The sequence below is a fragment of the Orcinus orca genome, chromosome 1 (assembly GCF_937001465.1).
Source record: "Orcinus orca chromosome 1, mOrcOrc1.1, whole genome shotgun sequence".
Classification (NCBI taxonomy): domain Eukaryota; kingdom Metazoa; phylum Chordata; class Mammalia; order Artiodactyla; family Delphinidae; genus Orcinus; species Orcinus orca.
This window is the reverse complement of record NC_064559.1, coordinates 148,505,133-148,526,428: the sequence shown is the minus strand read 5'-3', so window position 1 is coordinate 148,526,428 and position 21,296 is coordinate 148,505,133. Positions and strand designations below refer to the sequence as shown.

The window sequence follows — 21,296 nt, the reverse complement described above, 5'->3', positions numbered from 1 at the left end:
AATGAAATAGGAGATGTAACAACGGACACTGCAGAAATACAAAAGACCATGAGAGATTACTACAAGCAACTCTATGCCAATAAAATGGACAACCCGGAAGTAATGGACAAATTCTTAGAAATGCACAACATGCCAAGACTGAATCAGGAAGAAATAGAAAATATGAACATGCCAATCACAAGCACTGAAATTGAAACTGTGATTAAAAATCTTCCAACAAACAAAAGCCCAGGACCACAAGGCTTCACAAGAGAATTCTATCAAACATTTAGAGAAGAGCTAACACCTATCCTTCTCAAACTCTTCCAAAATATAGCAGAGGGAGGAACACTCCCAAACTTATTCTACGAGGCCACCATCACCTTGATACCAAAACCAGACAAGGATGTCACAAGGAAAGAAAACTACAGGCCAATATCACTGATGAACACAGATGCAAAAATCCTCAACAAAATACTAGCAAACAGAATCCAACAGCACATTAAAAGGATCATACACCATGATCAAGTGGGGTTTATTCCAGGAATGCAAGGATTCTTCAATATATGCAAAACAATCAATGTGATAAACCATATTAACAAATTGAAGGAGAAACACCATATGATCATCTCAACAGATGCAGAGAAACCTTTTGACAAAATTCAACACCCATTTATGATAAAAACCCTCCAGAAAGTAGGCCTAGAGGGAACTTTCCTCAACATAATAAAGGCCATATATGACAAACACACAGCCAACATCATCCTCAATGGTGAAAAACTGAAAACATTTCCACTAAGATCAGGAACAAGACAAGGTTGCCCACTCTCACCACTATTATTCAACATAGTTTTGGACGTTTTAGCCACAGCAATCAGAGAAGAAAAGGAAATAAAAGGAATCCAAATTGGAAAAGAAGAGGTAAAGCTGTCACTGTTTGCAGATGACATGATACTATACATAGAGATTCCTAAAGATGCTAACAGAAAACTACTAGAGCTAATCAATGAATTTGGTAAAGTAGCAGGATACAAAATTAATGCACAGAAACCTCTAGCATTCCTATACACGAATGATGAAAAATCTGAAAGTAAAATGAAGAAAACACTCCCATTTACCATTGCAACAAAAAGAATAAAATATCTAGGAATAAACCTACCTAAGGAGACAAAAGACCTGTATGCAGAAAATTATAAGACATTGATGAAAGAAATTAAAGATGATACAAATAGATGGAGAGATATGCCACGTTCTTGGATTAGAAGAATCAACATTGTGAAAATGACTCTACTACACAAAGCAATCTACAGATTAAATGCAATCCCTATCAAACTACCACTGGTATTTTTCACAGAACTAGAACAAAAAATTTCATAATTTGTATGGAAACACAAAAGACCCCAAATAGCCAAAGCAATCTTGAGAACGAAAAACGGAGCTGGAGGAATCAGGCTCCCTGACTTCAGACTATACTACAAAGCTACAGTAATCAAGACAGTATGGTACTGGCAGAAAAACAGAAAGATAGATCAATGGAACAGGATAGAAAGCCCAGAGATTAACCCACGCACATATGGTCACCTTATCTTTGATAAAGGAAGCAGGAATGTACAGTGGAGAAAGGACAGTCTCTCCAATAAGCGGTGCTGGGAAAACTGGACAGGTACATGTAAAAGTATGAGATTAGATCACTCCCTAACACCATACACAAAAATAAGCTCAAAATGGATTAAAAACCTTAATGTAAGGCTAGAAACCATCAAACTCTTAGAGGAAAACATAGGCAGAACACTCTATGACATAAATCACAGCAAGATCCTTTTTGACCCACCTCCTAGAGAAATGGAAATAAAAACAAAAATAAACAAATGGGATCTAATGAAACTTCAAAGCTTTTGCACAGCAAAGGAAACCATTAACAAGACCAAAGGACAACTCTCAGAATGGGAGAAAATATTTGCAAATGAAGCAACTGACAAAGGATTAATCTCCAAAATTTATAAGCAGCTCATGCAGCTCAATAACAAAAAAACAAACAACCCAATCCAAAAATGGGCAGAAGACCTAAATAGACATTTCTCCAAACATATACAGACTGCCAACAAACACATGAAAGAATGCTCAACTTCATTAATCATTAGAGAAATGAAAATCAAAACTACAATGAGATATCATCTCACACCAGTCAAAATGGCCATCATCAAAAAATCTAGAAATGATAAATGCTGGAGAGGGTGTGGAGAAAAGGGAACCCTCTTGCACTGTTGGTGGGAATGTAAATTGATACAGCCACTATGGAGAACAGTATGGAGGTTCCTTAAAAAACTACAAATAGAACTACCATATGATGCAGCCATCCCATTACTGTGCATATACCCTGAGAAAACCATAATTCAAAAAGAGTCATGTACCAAAATGTTCATTGCAGCTCTATTTACAATAGCCCAGAGATGGAAACAACCTAAGTGTCTGTCATCGTATGAATGGATAAAGAAGATGTGGCACATATATACAATGGTATATTACTCAGCCATAAAAAGAAACAAAATTGAGCTATTTGTAATGAGGTGGATAGACCTAGAGTCTGTCATACAGAGTGAAGTAAGTCAGAAAGAGAAAGACAAATACGGTATACTAACACATTTATATGGAATTTAAGGAAAAAAAAATGTCATGAAACACCTAGGGGTAAGACAGGAATAAAGACACAGACCTACTAGAGAATAGACTTGAGGATATGGGCAGGGGGAAGGATAAGCTGTGACAAGGCAAGAGAGAGGCATGCACATATATACACTACCAAACGTAAGGTAGACAGCTAGTGGGAAGCAGCTGCATAGCACAGGGAGATCAGCTCGGTGCTTTGTGACCACCTGGAGGGGTGGGATAGGGAGGTGTGAGGGAGGGAGATGCAAGAGGGAAGAGATATGGGAAAATATGTATATGTATAACTGATTCACTTTGTTATAAAGCCAAAACTAACACACCATTGTAAAGCAATTATACTCCAATAAAGATGTAAAAAATATATATATATTATACACCAAGAACAAGTGAGATTTATTCCTGGATTGAAAAAATGGCACAATATATGAAAATCAATGTAATATACATTAACAGAATGAAGGGAAAAAAACACACAATTATCTTAATCAATTCAGGAAAAAAATTGACAAAATTCAACACCCTTTGATGATAAAAACACCCAACAAACAGGGAATAGGAGGAAACTACCTCAACATAATAATGGTATATAAGAATAAAGCACAGCTAACATCGTATTCAATGCAAAACACTGTAAATTTTTCCTCTGAGATCAGAAATAAGAAAAGGATGCCCACTTTTATCATTGTATTTAATATAGTACTTCAATTCCTATCCAGAGCATTTAGGCAAGGAAATGAATTAAAACACATGCAAATCAGAAAAGAAGAAATAAAATTTTTTCTCTTCATAGAGTACATATCCTATATGCAGAAAACCCTAAAGATTTTACACACACACACACCCCATACTCACAAAATTCTGTCAGAATTAATAGACAAATTTAGCAAAATTACAGCATACAAAGCTAACACGCAAATATCATTTGTGTTTCTACACATTAACAGTGAGGAATACCAAAAGGAAATAAAGAAAACAATTCCATTTATAATAGTATCAAGAAGACTAAAATATATAGAACAAACTTAACCAAGGAGGTGAGCAGCCTGTACACTGAAACCTTAACGTGTTGCTGAAAGAAATTAAATATGACACAAATAAATGGAAAGACATCCTGTGTTTATGAACTTGAAGACTTAATATTATTAAGCTTCTATTCAAAGTAATCTACGAATTCAATGCAATCCCTATCAAAATCCAATTGTTCTCACACATACACCCCCATTTTAAAACTTACTACAAAGCTTTGGTAATCAAAACAGTGTGGCCCTGATATAAAGACAGACATACAGATCAATGTAAACAGAATAAGAGCCCAGATGTAAACTGCACACTTGGTCAAATATCTTTCAACATGGGTATCAGAACTATTCAATGGGGAAAGGACAATCTTTTCAACTCCATTCCATATGCAAAAAAGTGGGTTCCTTACTTAACACCATATACAAAAATTAACCCCAAATGGATCAACAGTCTACATATAAGAACTAAAACTATAAAACTCTTAGAGGGAAACACAGGGCAAAATGCTTCATGACATTGGATTGTTCAATGACCTCTTGGTTATAACACCAAAAGCACATATGACACAAAAAAACAAATAGCCTGTACTTCATCAAAATTTGAAACTTGTGCATCAAAAGTAAAAAGGCAACCCACAGCATGGGAGAAAATATTTGTAAGTCATATATCCGATAGAGGATTGATATCCAGAATACATAATAAATCATACAACCCAGCAACAAATATCAAACAATCCAATTAGGAAATGAGCAAAAGATATGAATAGACATTTTTCCAAAGAAGATATACATACAGTAGATAATCATAATAACAGATACCCAGGGAGGGACCTTCAAGATGGTGGAGGAGTAAGACGTGGAGATCACCTCCCTACCCACAAATACATCAGAAATACACCTACATGTGGAACAATGCCTACACAACACCTACTGAACACAGGCAGAAGACTTCAGACTTCCCCAAAGGCAAGAAACTCCCCATGTACCTGGGTAGGGCAAAAGAAAAAAGAAAAATCAGACACAGAATAGGGATGGTATCTGCACCTCTGGGAGGGAGCTGTGAAGGAGGAAAAGTTTCCACACACTAGGAAGCCCTTCCACTGTTAGAGACGGGGGGGGGTTGGGGGGGAAGCTTCAGAGCCACGGAGGAGAGCACAGCAACAGGGGCTTAGAGGGCAAAGCAGAGAGATCCCCACAGAGAGGATCAGGACTGACCATCACTCACCAGCCTGAGAGGCTTGTCCGCTCACCCACTGGGGTGGGTGGGGCTGAGAGCTGAGGCTTGGGCTTCAGAGGTCAGATCCCAGGGAGAGGACTGGGGTTGGCTGTGTGAGCACAGCCTGAAGGGGGCTAGTGCACCACAGCTAGCTGGGAGGGAGTCCAAGAAAATACCTGGAACTGACTAAGGCAGGAGACCATTGTTTCGGGGTGCGCAAGGAGAGGGGATTCAGACCACAACCTAAACAAGCTCCAGAGACAGCCGCAAGCCACAGTTATCAGTGGGTACACCAGAGACAGGGGCATGAAATGCTAAGGCTGCTTTTGCAGCCACCAAGGAGCCTGTGTGCAGCCACAAGTCACTAACCACACCTCCCCTCCAAGGAGCCTGTGCAGCCAGCCACTGCCAGGGTCCTGTGATCCAGGGACAACCTCCCCAGGAGAATACACAGCATGCCTCAGGCTGTTGCAATGTCAAGCTGGCCTCTACAGCCACAGGCTCGCCCTGCATTCTGTACCCCTCCCTCCCCCTGGTCTGAGTGAGCCAGAACCACCTAATCAGCTGCTACTTTAACCCTGTTCTGTCTGGGTGGGGAACACATGCCCTCAGGCGACCTACATGAAGAGGCAGCGCCAAATCCAAAGCTGAACCGAAGGAGCTGTGCGAATAAAGAAGAGAAAGGGAAATCTCTCCCAGCAGCCTCAGGAGCATCGGACTGAATCTCCACAATAAACTTGATGAACGCTGCATCTGTGGAATACCTGAATAGACAACGAATCATCCCAAAATTGAGGTGGCAGATTTTGGGAGCAACTGTAGACTTCAGGTTTGCTTTCTGCATATAATTTGTTTCTGGTTTTATGTTTGTCTTAGTTTAGTATTTAGAGCTTATTATCACTGGTAGATTTGTTTATTGATTTGGTTGCTCTTTTCCTTTTTTTAAAAAACAAATATATTTTTTTCCTTTTTCTCTTTTTTTGAGTGTGCATATGTATACTTCTTTGTGAGATTCTGTCTGTATAGCTTTGCTTTTACTATTTGTCTTACAGTTCTGTCTGTCCTTTTTAGTTCTTTTTTTTTCTTTTAGCACAGTTTTTAGCACATCTATTAGTGGATTTGTTTTCTGGTTTGGTTGGTCTCTTCTTTTTTCTTTCTTTCTAATTATGTTTTTATTTTTTTAATTTAATAATATTTTTTCTTATTTTAATAACTTTATTTTATTTCTTTCTTTCATTCTTTCTTTTTTTTTCTCCCTTTTCTTCTGAGCCTTGCAGCTGACAGGGTCTTGGTGCTCTGGCCAGGTGTCAGGTGTGAGCCTCTGAGGTGGGAGAGCCGAGTTCACGACATTGGTCTGCTAGAGACCTCATGGCTCCACATAATAACAAATGGCAAATGCTCTCCCAGAGATCTCCATCTCAACACTAGACCCAGCTCCACTCAAAGACCAGGAAGCTACAGTGCTGGACAGCCCATGCCAAACAACTAGCAAGACAGGAACACAACTCCACCCATTAGCAGAGAGGATGCCTAAAATCAAAATAAGGTCACAGACACCCCAAAACATACCACCAGACGTGGTCCTGCCCACCAGAAAGACAAGATCCAGCCTCATCCACCAAAACACAGACACCAATTCCCTCCACCAGGAAGCCTACACAACCCACTGAACCGACCTTAGTGACTGGGGGCAGACACCAAAAACAATGGGAATTACGAACCTGCATCCTGCAAAAAGGAGACCCCAAACACAGTAAACTAAGGAAAATGAGAAGACAGAGAAATACACAGCAGAGGAAGGAGCAAGGTAAAAACCCACCAGACCAAACAAATGAAGAGGAAATAAGCAGTCTACGTGAAAAAGAATTCAGAGTAACGATACTAAACATGATCCAAAATCTTGGAAATAGGACGGAGAAAATACAAGAAACGTTTAACATGGACCTAGAAGAACTAAGGAGCAAACAAACAAGGATGAACAACAAAATAAATGAAATTAAAAATTCTCTAGAAGGAATAAGTAGCAGAATAAGTGAGGCAGAAGAACGGATAAGTGACCTGGACCATAAAATAGTGGAAATAACTACCGCAGAGCAGAATAAAGAAAAAAGAATGAGAAGAATTGAGGACAGTCTCAGAGACCTCAGGGACAAAATTAAACACACCAACATTCAAATTATAGGAGTTCCAGAAGAAGAAGAGAAAGAGAAAGGGACTGAGAAACTATCTGAAGAGATTATAGTTGAAAACTTCCTGAATATGGGAAAGGAAATAGTTAATCAAGTCCAGGAAGTGCAGAGAGTACCATAGAGGACAAATCCAAGGAGAAACATGCCAACACACATATTAATCAAACTATCAAAAATCAGACACAAAGAAAAAATATTAAAAGCACCAAGGGAAAAGCAACAAATAACTTACAAGGGAATCCCCATAAGGTTAACTGCTGATCTTTCAGCAGAAACTCTGCAGTCCAGAAGGGAGTGGCAGGACATATTTAAAGTGATGAAGGAAAAACTTACAACCAAGATTACTCTACCCAGCAAGGATCTCATTCAGATTTGATGGAGAAATTAAAATCTTTACGGACAAGAAGAGCTAAGAGAATTCAGTACCACCAAAGCAGCTTTACAGCAAATGCTAAAGGAACTTCTCAAGGCAGGAAACACAAGAGAAGGAAAAGACCTACAATAACAAACCCAAAACAATTAAGAAAATGGTAATAGGAACATACATATTGATAATTACCTTAAATGAAAATGGATTAAATACGCCAACCAAAAGACACAGACTGGCTGAATGGATACAGAAACAAGACCCATATATATTCTGTCTACAAGAGACCCACTTCAGACCCAGGGACACATACAGACTGAAAGTGAGGGGTTGGAAAAAGATATTCCATGCAAATGGAAATCAAAAGAAAGCTGGAGTAGCAATTCTCATATCAGACAAAATAGACTTTAAAATAAAGACTATTTCTTACAAGAGACAAAAAGGACACTACAGAATGATCAAGGGATCAATCCAAGAAGATGTAATAATTGTAAATATTTATTCACCCAACATAGGAGCACCTCAATACATAAGGCAAATGCTAACAGCCATAAAAGGGGAAATCGAAAGTAACACAATCATAGTAGGGGACTTTAACGCCCCACTTTCACCAATGGACAGATCATCCAAAATGAAAATAAATAAGGAAACACAAGCTTTAAATGATACATTAAACAAGATGGACTTAATTGACATTTCCAGCGCATTCCATCCAAAACCAACAGAATACACTCTCCTCTCAAGTGCTCATGGAACATACTCCAGGATAGATCATATCTTGGGTCACAAATGAAGCCTTGGTAAATTTAAGAAAATTTAAATCATATCAAGTATCTATTCCAACCACAATGCTATGAGACTAGATATCAATTTCAGGAAAAAATCTGTAAAAAATACAAACACATGGAGGCTAAACAATACACTACTAAATAACAAAGAGATCACTGAAGAAAACAAAGAAGAAATCAAAAAATACCTAGAAACAAATGACAATGAAAACACGACAAACCAAAACCTATGGGAAGCATCAAAAGCAGTTCTAACAGGGATGTTTATAGCAATACAATCCTACCTCAAGAAACATCTCAAATAAACAAACTCACCTTACACCTAAAGCAATTAGAGAAAGAACAAAAAAAATCCAATGTTAGCAGAAGGAAAGAAATCATAAAGATCAGATCAGAAATAAATGAAAAAGAAATGAAGGAAACAAGAGCAAATATCAATAAAACTAAAAGCTGGTTCTTTGAGAAGATAAACAAAAATTGATAACCATTAGCCAGACTCATCAAGAAAAAAAGGGAGAAGACTCAAATCAAAAGAATTAGAAATGAAAAAGGAGAAATAACAACTGACTGCAAAAATACAAAGGATCATGAGAGATTATTACAAGCAACTATATGCCAATAAAATGGATAACCTGGAAGAAACAGACAAATTCTTAGAAAAGCACAACCTTCCGAGACTGAACCAGGAAGAAATAGAAAATATAAACAGACCAATCACAAGCACTGAAATTGAAACTGTGATTTAAAATCTTCCAACAAACAAAAGCCCAGGACCTGATGGCTTCACATGCAAATTCTATCAAATATTTAGAGAAGAGCTAACACCTATCCTTCTCAAACTCTTCCAAAATATAGCAGAGGGAGAAACACTCCCAAATTCATTCTACGAGCCCACCATCACCCTGTACCAAAACCAAAAAACGATGTCACAAAAAAAGAAAACTACAGGCCAATATCACATAGGTGCAAAAATCCTCAACAAAATACTAGGAGACAGAATCCAACAGCATATTAAAAGGATCGTATACCATGATCAAGTGGGATTTATCCCAGGAATGGAAAGATCCTTTAATATACACAAACAACCAATGTGATAAACCGTATTAACAATTCGAAGGAGAAAAACCATATGATCATCCCAATAGATGTAGAAAAAAATTTTGACAAAATTCAACACCCATTTATGATAAATACCGTCCAGAAAGTAGCCAAAGAGGGAACTTACCTTAACATAATAAAGGCCATATATGACAAACACACAGACAACATCATTCTCAATGGTGAAAAATTGAAACCATTTCCACTACAATCATGAACAAGACAAGGTTGCCCACTCCAGCACTATTATTCAATGTAGTTTTGGAAGTTTTAGCCACAGCAATCAGAGAAGAAAAAGAAGTAAAAGGAACCCATACCGAAAAAGAAGAAATAAAACTGTCACTGTTTCTAGATGACATGATACTATACATAGAGAATCCTAAAGATGCCACCAGAAAACTACTAGAGCTAATCAATGAATTTGGTAAAGTAGCAGGATACAAAATTTATGCACAGAAATCTTGCATTTCTATACAAGAATGATGAAAAATCTGAAAGAGAAATTAAGGAAACACTCCCATTTACCATTGCAACAAAAAGAATAAAATCCCTAGGAATAAACCTACCTAAGGAGACACAAGACCTGTATGCAGAAAACTATGACACTGTGGAAAAAAATTAAAGCTGATACAAACAGATGGAGAGACATATCATGTTCTTGGATTGGAAGAATCAACATTGTGAAAATGATGGTACTACCCAAGCAATCTACAGATTCAATGTAATCCCTATCAAACTAACAATGGCATTTTTTACAGAACTAGAACAAAAAATTTCACAATTTGTATGGAAACACAAAAGACCCAGAATAGCCAAAGCAATCTTGAGAGAGAAAAACAGTGATGGAGGAATCAGGCTCCCTGACTTCAGACTATACTACAAAGCTACAGTAATCAAGACAGTATGGTACTGGCACAAAAACAGAAATATAGATCAATGGAACAGGATAGAAAGCTGATAGATAAACCCAAGCACATATGGGCACCTTATCTTTGATAAGGAGGCAAGAATATACAATGGAGAAAAGACAGCCTCTTCAATAAGTTGTGCTGGGAAAACTGGACAGCTGCATGTAAAAGAATGCAATTAGAACATTCCCTAACACCATACACAAAAATAAACTAAAATGGATTAAAGACCTAAATGTATGGCCAGACAGTATAAGACTCTTAGAGGAAACATAGGCAGAACACTCTATGACATAAATCACAGCAAGGTCCTGTTTGACCCACCTCCTAGAGAAAGGGAAATAAAAAACAAAAATGAACAAATGGGACCTAGTGAAACTTAAAAGCTTTTGCACAGCAAAGGAAACCATAAGCAAGATGAAAAGACAACCCTCAGAATGTGAGAAAATGTTTGCAAACGAAGCAACTGACAAGGTGTTTTCTCCAAAATATACAAGCAGCTCATGCAGGTGAATATCAAAAAAAACAAACAACCCAACTCAAAAATGGGCAGAAGACCTAAAGAGACATTCTATAAAGAAGATATACCAATTGCCAACAAACACATGAAAGGATGCTCAACATCACTAATCATTAGAGAAATGCAAATCAAAACTACAATGAGGTATCACCTCACACCAGTCAGAATGTCCATCATCAAAAAATCCACAAACGATAAATGCTGGAGAGGCTGTGGAGAAAAGGGAACCCTTTTGCACTGTTGGTGGGAATGTAAATTGATACAGCCATTATGGAGAACAGTATCGAGCTTCCTTAGAAAGCTAAAAATATAACTACCATATGACCCAGCAATCCCACTAGTGGGCATATACCCTGAGAAAACCATAATTCAAAGAGAGTCATGTACCACAATGTTCACTGCAGCTCTATTTACAATAGCCAGGACATGGAAGCAACCTAAGTATCCATTGACAGATGAATGGATAAAGATGTGGCACATATATACAATGGAATATTACTAAGCCATAAAAAGAAACAAAATTGAGTTATTTGTAGTGAGGTGGATGGACCTAGATTCTGTCATACAGAGTGAAGTAAGTCAGAAAGAGAAAAGCAAATACCATATGCTAACACATATATATGGAATCTAAAAAAAAAAAAAAAAAAATTGGTCTTGAAGAACCTAAGGGCAAGATGGGAATAAAGATGCAGACTTACTAGAGAATGGACTTGAGGACATGGGGAGGAGGAAGGGTAAGATGGGACAAAGTGAGAGAGTGGCATGGACATATATACACTACCAAATGTAAAATAGCTAGTGGGAAGTAGCCGCATAGCACAGAGAGATCAGCTCAGTGCTTTGTGTCCCACTAGAGGGGTGGGATAGGGAGTGTGAGACGGAGATGCAAGAGGGGGGAGATATGGGGATATATGTATATGTATAGCTGATTCACTTTGTTATAAAGCAGAAACTAACACACCATTGTAAAACAATTATACTGCATTAAAGATGTTAAAAAAAGATGCTCAACATCACTAATGATTATGGAAAGGCAACTCAAAACCACCATGAAATATGACCTCACAGCCACTAGGATGGCTACCACTACTACAACAATAATAACAGAACAACAACAGCACAAAATAACCAGTGTTGGTCAGTTTGTGGTGAAATTCGAATTCTTGTGCACTATTACTGAGAATGTAGAATGTTATAGCCACTGTGGAAAAAAGTATGGTAGTTCCTCAAAAAAGTAAAATAAAATTATCATATGATCCTGAAGTTCCACCTCTGGGTATACACACGAAACAGCTGAAAGCAGGGTCTCAACGAGATATCTGTACACCCATGTCATAGCAGCATTATTCGCAATAGCTGAAATGTAGAAGCAACCCAAGGGTCAATTGACAAATGAATGGATAAAAATGTGGTACTTATAATGGAATATTATTCAACCTTAAAAAGAAAAAAATCTTAGATGTTACAACATGGATGAACTTTTACGACCTTATGCTAACTAAAATAATCCAGTCACAAAAGGACAAATACTGTATAATTCTGCTTTTATGAGATACCCATAGTAATCATAACCATAGGAATTCTAGAAACAGAAAGTAGAACGGTGATTTCCAAGAGCTGGGAGGAGGGGAGAATTGGGAGTCATTGTTTAATGGGTATAGTGTTTCAGTTGAAGCATATGAAAAGGTTCTGCAAAAGGATGGTCATGATGGTTACACAAGAATATAAATATGCTTAATGTACAGTTAAGATGGTTAAAATGGTATGTTCTGTGTTATATATATTTACCATCAAAATAATACAAGCGAAACATACATAAATGAGGGATATAAAATTTCAGATTAAAAAGTCACAATAAATTGAATTGAAAGAAAATCTACACAAGCAAACAAAAATATAGCTGAGCCAAATCACTGTGAAATTGACGAACACCTAGTACAAAGATAAAATGCTGAAAGTTTCTAGTCAGAAGAGAAAAACAATGAACAGAAGTTCACACACATCAGACTGAGAAATGAATGGCAATGGACTTCTCAAAGGAAACACTGTAAGCTAGAAGACAATAAAATAATTCTGAGAAAATTCTGAAGGTTCTACACAGTTAAATCATCAATTAAACATAAATGTAGCATAAAGACATGTTTAGATTTTCAAGGTTTTAAAAAATTTACCTTCTATATATAATTTCTCAGTAAACTAATAGAAGAAAGCGCAGCATTAGCTTAAGAAAATAAACCAAGAAAGAACAAGATATAGAATCCTGGAAACAACGGTCACAACACAGCATAGAAACAAATGAATTCTCGGGATCACAATTGAAATGATGTACCAAGATGACAGCTGTTAAGAACAAGTTTAGAAAGCAAGCAGTCCTGATCAGCAAATTAAGGGCTCAAACAGAAGTATCTTGAAAATAGATATATGTGGGTGTGCTTGGTGATAAGTGGAGGTTTGACTCTTATGAGGTTTCCAAACAAGTTTTTAAAAAAATAGTATAAGAAAGAAAACATAGCCTAATATATTGTGTGATTCAGCTGTGAGTAGTATTTACATAGCCATAATAATAAAAATAATAAAAATTAATTAACCCCCAAATAGTGATAATATAATTCTATTGGGAGAAAAGAGGAAGGGACATGTTAAGAGTGTGTATTAGGGAGGATTTATAAGATAATTAAACCTTTCACAGTAGAAATTTTATCTTTCACAGTAGAAATTGTATATAATATCTAAAATTGAAAAAGAAATTTTAGAAGAATAAGCATATTACTTGGAAATATAAAAGTAAATAACAGAAGAGTCATTAATAATTATTAAATGATTATTGTCTTGGGTAGCAAGAAGAGTGAGTGGGGAGGTATGGAGCATGGGACTATTATTTTTCCTTCATTTCATTTTGGTTTATAAACCTAGGAGTTCAATAACTGGATTAAAATAAAATTACTTTTAAATAAAAGATGCAGAGCTTTAGGAAATATATAAAGTACATGAACCTCATAAAGAAGTGAGGAAATAATAAAGCCTGACAAATGAGGATCTGGTAGAGTTCGACAAGCTCACGTACACAGAAGAAAAAAAAATCAATGAGGATAAAGACACTACCATGAATTTTTAAAAAGGAAAAAAAATCAAATATTTCAGAATTAAAAGGATGGAGGGAGGGGAAAATGGGAAATTGCTGTTTAAAGATTATAAAATTCCAGTTTTACAAGATGGAAAAGTCCTAGAGATCTGCTGTACAACACTGTGCTTATAGCTAACAATACTGTATTGTGCACTTAAAAATCTGTTAAGAGCGTAGACCTCATACTAAGTGTTCTTATCAAAATAATGTTTAAAAGGTTTAAGAGAAACTTGAGAAAAGTTTTAAGACCTTCAACTTATTTTACAAAACTGTTTTTATGATTCTTCTGTGAACAGAGGTAAAGAAAAGAATGTCATCTGATCATAACACATTTTAACAGAAGAAATTCTGCAAAAACAAAATAAAAACAGGTACACATATGATGACCAAAATTTTATTAACAACAAAATGTATTTTTGTGTACAAAAAATAATTATCTTCAAAGCCTGAAGGACATTTAATATCATTTTAACTGAAATAATTTATATTAATTAATCTGATACTTGACAGATTTCCTGAAGGAGGTAACATACTGGCACAGCCATATGGTAACAAAACTATCAATTCAATATGGTTCTTGCTAATACTTATTTCTCCTAATTCCCAACTTCTACTCAAAATCAAGTCCTTCATATCTATGAAACAACTTTCTGCATATATATATTTAAAACTATTGAAAGAGATATGAATATTTTATCTAGAAGTCTCAACATGTATTTCATATTTATAGTTCAAAATTAACATGCCCAACATCTAACAAATTTAATTACTCTTCATCAAAATATGTTCATTAAATATAATTTTAAATTCATATAACTAACCTTTTTGAATGAGATGTCTTGGTTTTCCTGTTTTTAATTCATATAAAATAGAAGAAACATGTTTTCTCTGTTCACTAGAATATTTTAAATCAACAGGAGAACGTATATTCTGTGGAAACAAAATAAAAACAATGACAACAATAATAATATCTCATATATGTTTTAGAGTTCTCAAAGAACCCTCACATGTATTATAACACATTATCATAATTGACTTTTATTTAAAAAACAACAGCAAAAACCTGTGAGGTAGGCAGAGTTAAGAAAAGATGAAAATAGTTCCATTATGTATGATTCTGATAAATTATCTATTAAGAGTTATTGATATACTTTGGACAATATTCTAAGGGAAATTGAGGGGAAGGGGGACCTGTCAGGAGGGTGCCATGACAAAAGGAATCAGAGGGGAGGAGAAATAAGGAATAAACGAAGAGAAGCAAGATAATGTTGCCCAGGAAGGCTGATGGAAGATTCAGAGTAAGAAAGGAGGGACACAATTATTTTACAGAATATTAAAGGATAGTAAAATAGGTAGAAATAAATGGGGCCAGAATTATCACAGGCCTTAAAAGTACAAATGGATCAGATATGTGTGGAAGGGATAATAAGTAGAATATTGATAAGGAGCTTTGTGTAAAGCAGAGGCACTGTCAGATGTAAACTATACAATGTCTGTAAACTGGTTGAGGATGTTTTAATAATTGATACTGTGTTATCTCTCTTTCTCTTCACAGACCATTCAGGATTGATACAGAGGAACCAGGTCAATAAAGAATCCAGGCTCTTTCAAAATGTATCATCTCTATCTTACTGCATCATCTACATGGCTTCCAGTCTCAAGATTTACTCATGAGTCAAGATAGCTACTAGAGCATCAAACACCATGTCTATATTTCAGTCAGCAAGATGGAGGAAAGGATAAAATGACAAAAGGGCACAGGCCATGTGTCTTAAGAAACTGTCCCAGAGGCCCTTCCAATAATTTCTGTTCATAACTCACTGACCTCCCACAGCTAAAAAGGAGAGGGTAAGAAATGCAGGCTTTTAGCTAGGTGCTTTACTTCCTGGAGTAAAATGGTGGGTCTGTTACCAAGAAAGAAGAGAAGGACATATTTGTAGGCAACTAACAGTCTGCTACAGGAAATAAAAAAATCAGAATCTTGGGAAGGGACATATGTTTGTATTTGGAAAAACTTTCCCAGGATATTATGCTTTCCTTGATGAGAACCACTGGTCTAAATTCTGAAGATTCACAAATATATACCCTCAGATAGATCTCTTTTCTGAGGTGCTTGGTTCTGTATATTTGTTTATGGAATACTTGTACAGTGCTTACCATTTGCCAGTATTTTAAGCTCTTTATAGATATTAATTTATGTAATACTCATAACCACCATGAGCTGTGTTCTTTTGCCCTGGAAAATCTCACAGACACAACATACTCAAGAGATTTGAAGTCATATCTTTCCTCTAAACCTATTAATACTTATTTCTAGTTGTAGTGAATAGCATTACCTTCATCCAAGGGGAGAAAAAGTCACATAAATTCTCTAACGTGATAGCTGATAGAATTTTTAAACAGATAATTTTTTTCATATTTCCCCTGCCTTGACTGTCCACTTATCCAAACCTCCTTTACTCTACAATTTAGAAGAAACACTTGGATATGTGTCCTAGTCTCCTGTACTTACAATTTTATGCCCAAATTCCTACACCATATAATACAGATATATTTAATTAAATATCCTTGAGCTTATTTTTTTATTTTTTATTTTTTTGTGGTACGCGGGCCTCTCACCGCTGTGGCCTCTCCCGTTGCGGAGCACATACTCCGGACGCGCAGGCTCAGCAGCCATGGCTCACGGGCCCAGCCGCTCCGCGGCACGTAGGATCCTCCCGGACCAGGGCACGAACCCGTGTCCCCTGCATCGGCAGGCGGACTCCCAACCACTGCGCCACCAGGGAAGCCCCCCTTGAGCTTATTTTTATCTTTTAAATTTTATATGTAATGTCCTTTAACTGATTTTTTGAAAACATAGTCTCTATGCAGTGACTCATTGTGCAACAATATTTTTTAATGCTCATGATAGGTACTAGGTATTATCTCACCCTGGAATGAATCTGTTTTTATTCCTCTCTAAAAAATCCTTTACTATAACTCTTACACAACACTATTTTCAGTCTTTACATGACAAAAATATTACTTTTTGCTAGAAAGACAAATAAATAGCTACTTTTGAGTTAACCTATTCTCTCTATATTTAGAATTTTTTTTTAGGTTGTCAAGAATAAATATAATAATACACTATCAAAACATGACTATTTTAAATAATGCTGTTTCTATTTTCATTTGGGCTCAAATCTTACTATTAAAATATGACAGAAAATGTAGACCACTAGTTTGCAATAAAATCTGTAACAATCAGTTCTAAATGCTTTTTCAACCTCAGATTTGTCCATCAATCTTCTTCAGGCCATAGCATTCTTATATCTTCTTACTTCTATGAATTTTGCTCTATTTTGGTAACTACTCTCTGTCTTTCCCTCCTGACAATGCAATTCATCATATGTTAAAAAATCACCTCAAATTCTACTTCAATCATAGAAATGGACCCTTTCTGTGCTCTAAATCTCACACTTATATTCTCCTCATGAGAAAATAATGAAAGTGGAATGAAAGGATATGTTCAACAATTTTTTCCACTAGTACTTATTTCTTTACACCCCCGAAAGAATAAGGAAAAATTTAAAAAGGTATATATCTATCTGTCAAATCTGAGTATCCAGACTCTATCACAAATAAAGTTAATTTGCAGAATCATGAAATTTAAAAGCCTCCAAGTCAAATCAGTAGCTAGCTAGTTCCTTTTAGAAATATATTTTCTTTAGTTTGCCAACTTAGCCATTTTTATATACTATCCACATATCATTGTTTGTCATCATTTAAAATAACTTTCCCTTCCTTGGCTTTTATAAAAGAAGAACCATGAAAAATGGTGCATATGTGAGAGTGAAACAAATCTATAGAAAAATGATCAGAGTGTCTAAAGCCCTAAATGAACTGAGGCTTATACAAGCTGCCATCATAAAGAAAATGGGATGTTTGCTTTATGTACTGTAAGAAAAAAAAGAAAGGTTGTGCCCATTTATTGATTGATCTTCAAAATGACAGAGAAAACAAGTTATGACAACACTGGAGAAAATCTAATATCTTGTTTTCAATAACAGAAAGGATATTCTATTAACTAAAGTGCCTTAAATTTAACACTGGTCTTCAATAATTTAGGAAAACATTTAAAGGATTTTTGGTAGCATTTGGAAAAGAAATAATCACCAAGGAGCAATATATATTGAAAATAAATGAATTACATCAGATATAATTTTATTTTTAACAGGGTCAGAATTAATTCAGGTTCCAATATCCTTGATATGATAAACCTGCATTTCAGCAACATGTTTGATAAACACTTTCACTACTTATTAAAAGACAGTATGATTAGGTGGAGATCAAAGATGTTGAGCTATCACATGGAAAAGAGTAAGGATTAATAAAATGATGCCAACCTGAAGGGAGATCTCTAATGTCTTGATATGTGGACATGTTCTTAGCCCTGTGCTGACAATAGTTATATGAATGATGTGAATAAAAATATAAAGAAAATGCTTAACAAATTTCCAAAGGGGGTGGTAAAAGAACAAAATCAGTTAATTCTGGACAAATTTAAAAGATTATCAATAGACTGGAGCAATGGGTCAAATTGAATAGATGAATATTAATAGCAATAAATATTGCAGTTGGGCAAAATGAATTTAATCACTACAATAATATGATTTAAAAACATGAATGATAAAAAATATTTTAGTTAAGAGTAAATTAAAAGTCCATTGTGTGATGACTTTATGCTGTATAAGCATTCTATCTAGAATGAGGGAAATGGCAATCTTACCATTTTCATTTCTGAACCATAGCTGAAGTACTGTTTCAGGTCAGGGCAACATATTTTCAGATAATTATAGATAACCTGGAACATGAAAACAAAGGAGCCTACCTACAGAATTATTTTTAAAGTAAGCCCTATGTAAATAAGCCATGTATAAATCTAGTGTAGAGAAGAGATCTGGGCTTCTCACATCCTCCAACTGCCATCTTCCTCATCTTGTAAAATGTATCATTATCTTATTCAAACCATAAAAATTTAGGATTTCATCTCTATTTTATCCTTTTTCTGAAACACTTTATCTAAGTCATCAGCAAATCTTGGCAATTCTACCTCCTGAATCTATTTCAAATCTGTTCACTTCTCTCTGTTTTCACTTTATTTCTCTAGTGTAAGCTATAATCATCCCTTCCAAACAGAAATAGCTTCCTATTGGTCTCTGCCTTAACCCTAGCTTTTACAAGATATATTTATATTTGTCAAAAGGTAAATATGATCATGTTTCTCTTTAGCTTTAAAATCCCATAATGGCTGTCCAAGGTGCTCAGTCCTTACTATGAGGTACAAAAACCCAGCAAAATATGGCCCTTGACTACACAAACACATCTTGTGCTACTCAACTTTGTTCACTATACTCATGCCACACTGGATTTCATTCAGTCCCTTGAACCCAACTCAACTAAAACAAGTTACTTCACACCTCATATCCTTGTGTAAACTCTTCCCTCTGCCTAGAACACTCTCCTTCCTATACTTTGCATGGGTAGCTTCCCATCCTTTAGGTCTTAATTGTAAATATTATCTTCTCAGATAAAAACATTCTGTGACAATCCTATGAGAAGTGGGCATCCTCCTATTATTCCCTATTTCAGCACACTATATATTTAATTCATAACATTCATCACAATTTTATTTGTTTGTTTACTAGGGTTACATCTTGTTTTTTTTTTTTTTTTCTTTTTCCTTAGAATCTAGTCCACAAGGGGCTAAGGACTTTGCTTATCTTGTTTACTCAAAGCCAGGAATGGCCCCTGGCACTCAGCAGATACTCAATAATTATTTGTTACATGTTGAATGAATAGTACTGAAGAGAAGTGCTAGAAGGAATGAGTGAAGGTTTAGGAACTTTGGCTAACATAAAATAATATAAACTTCATTTGTTGGAAAGCGTCTAACAACTAGACATAATTTTAAAATAAATTCCTAGATTATATTTTTAAAGGACTCTACCCCAAGTAACACTTTTCAATATTCTATTCTTTCATTCCTGATATTTTTCATACTCTATGGTTTCATATGGTTTCATACTCCAAAGTATGGTTTCATACTCCAAAGCATTTCACTGAGCATCCCTTTACAATTATCCTATCCCCTTCTTCTAAGCTCTTTATCATGTACATCAACACAGATTCTCTAAATTTTCTGAAGCATCTTTTACTTTATCATTTCTCAATACCCACAAAAAAAATAAACATAACCATCTGATATGAATAATTATGTATTTATTCAGGCACATGTCTCTATCTACCTACATCACAATGACAATGAAATAACTCTTCTTTGATGGTATTGAGTGGAGGAGCTAAGAAAAAATCATCTATAAGAGGTATGGAAATAGGGAGAGATAATCTGTATATGATTAAATATCATTCAATCATAATGAGAAAAAAAAATTCTCAGAGTACTACTGAAAATTGGAATAGATTAACTGAGGATCTATGGAGCTTCCTGTAATTGACAAACCAAACACGTACATGGTTGTAAAATATCAGATGGATGACTGGAGTAGATATTTAATTCTCCAAAGAGAAATGATAATTTATCATTTAATACTAAGGAGTGGTGACAGTGGTAACAATTTCCTCAAACTCCTTTCTAGACCAAGGGTAAATAATTTATTTCAAATTTTCGGTCTTTGAAAATCAAGATTCCTTTTAAACCCTTAGTGGTTTGAGTTTCTAAACTTAGGCTAGTTAGTGTTCTGAAGACTGTTTGGTTTTGTTTTCACATTATATATTATACAAATCAGAGTCCTTTGACTTTAAAGGAAATTATAAGTCTTTGATCAAAGCATATTGTTAACAGAGACTCATTGTTATGTTATCTATTTATCCCTGTACTATCTATACTATCCTATACCCGAGCAAGTGTTTGTTTTGTCTATATTATATATTATTCATTGTAAGTAGTCTCCATTTCAAGGATGATTCCAAAAACCTCTTTAGAATCACAGCCAAGACACCAGCCCCTTGGTATCCTACCCCATTTGTTGTTTTTGTTATTGTGTCTGTTGCCTTTCCTCTTCTCAGCCAAGACATCATCTTTAAAAGTGCTAATCCAGATCTTAGGTCTTCTATATAATACTCAAAGAGATAACTTTAGGAGTATGCTAAAAACGAAACTAAAAAAAGTTGTTCTTTTATGTCTGAATGAAAACCTGTTAGCTCTAGTGTTTGACTACACACCCTCTCATTAACTTAGCAAGCAAAGCCTTCACCAGAGGGGAGGCTAATGTATAGTGATCCATGTATTGCAAGGTCCACTTGATCTCTGCTTTAAAGAATAAGTGCTAGTTAACAGGAAAAACCATGGAGGAAGGGGAATGGTTTAAGATAAAAATTTTATGAGGAAAATGTTACTTTTTAAGATAGTCCCCTTTAAG

At 35.5% G+C, this 21,296-nt stretch overlaps 1 protein-coding gene across 3 annotated transcripts in view; it reads right to left on the bottom strand.

Moving 5' to 3' along the window:
• LRRIQ3 (leucine rich repeats and IQ motif containing 3) overlaps nucleotides 1-21,296 on the bottom strand; it is a 240,600-nt gene that overhangs the window by 61,967 nt on the left and 157,337 nt on the right. For all 3 annotated transcript variants that reach the window (XM_033405981.2, XM_049703184.1, XM_049703176.1), the window contains one exon: nucleotides 14,697-14,805. In XM_033405981.2, coding sequence (XP_033261872.1) covers nucleotides 14,697-14,805 — 109 coding nt within the window. The remainder of the gene's footprint in view (nucleotides 1-14,696; nucleotides 14,806-21,296) is intronic.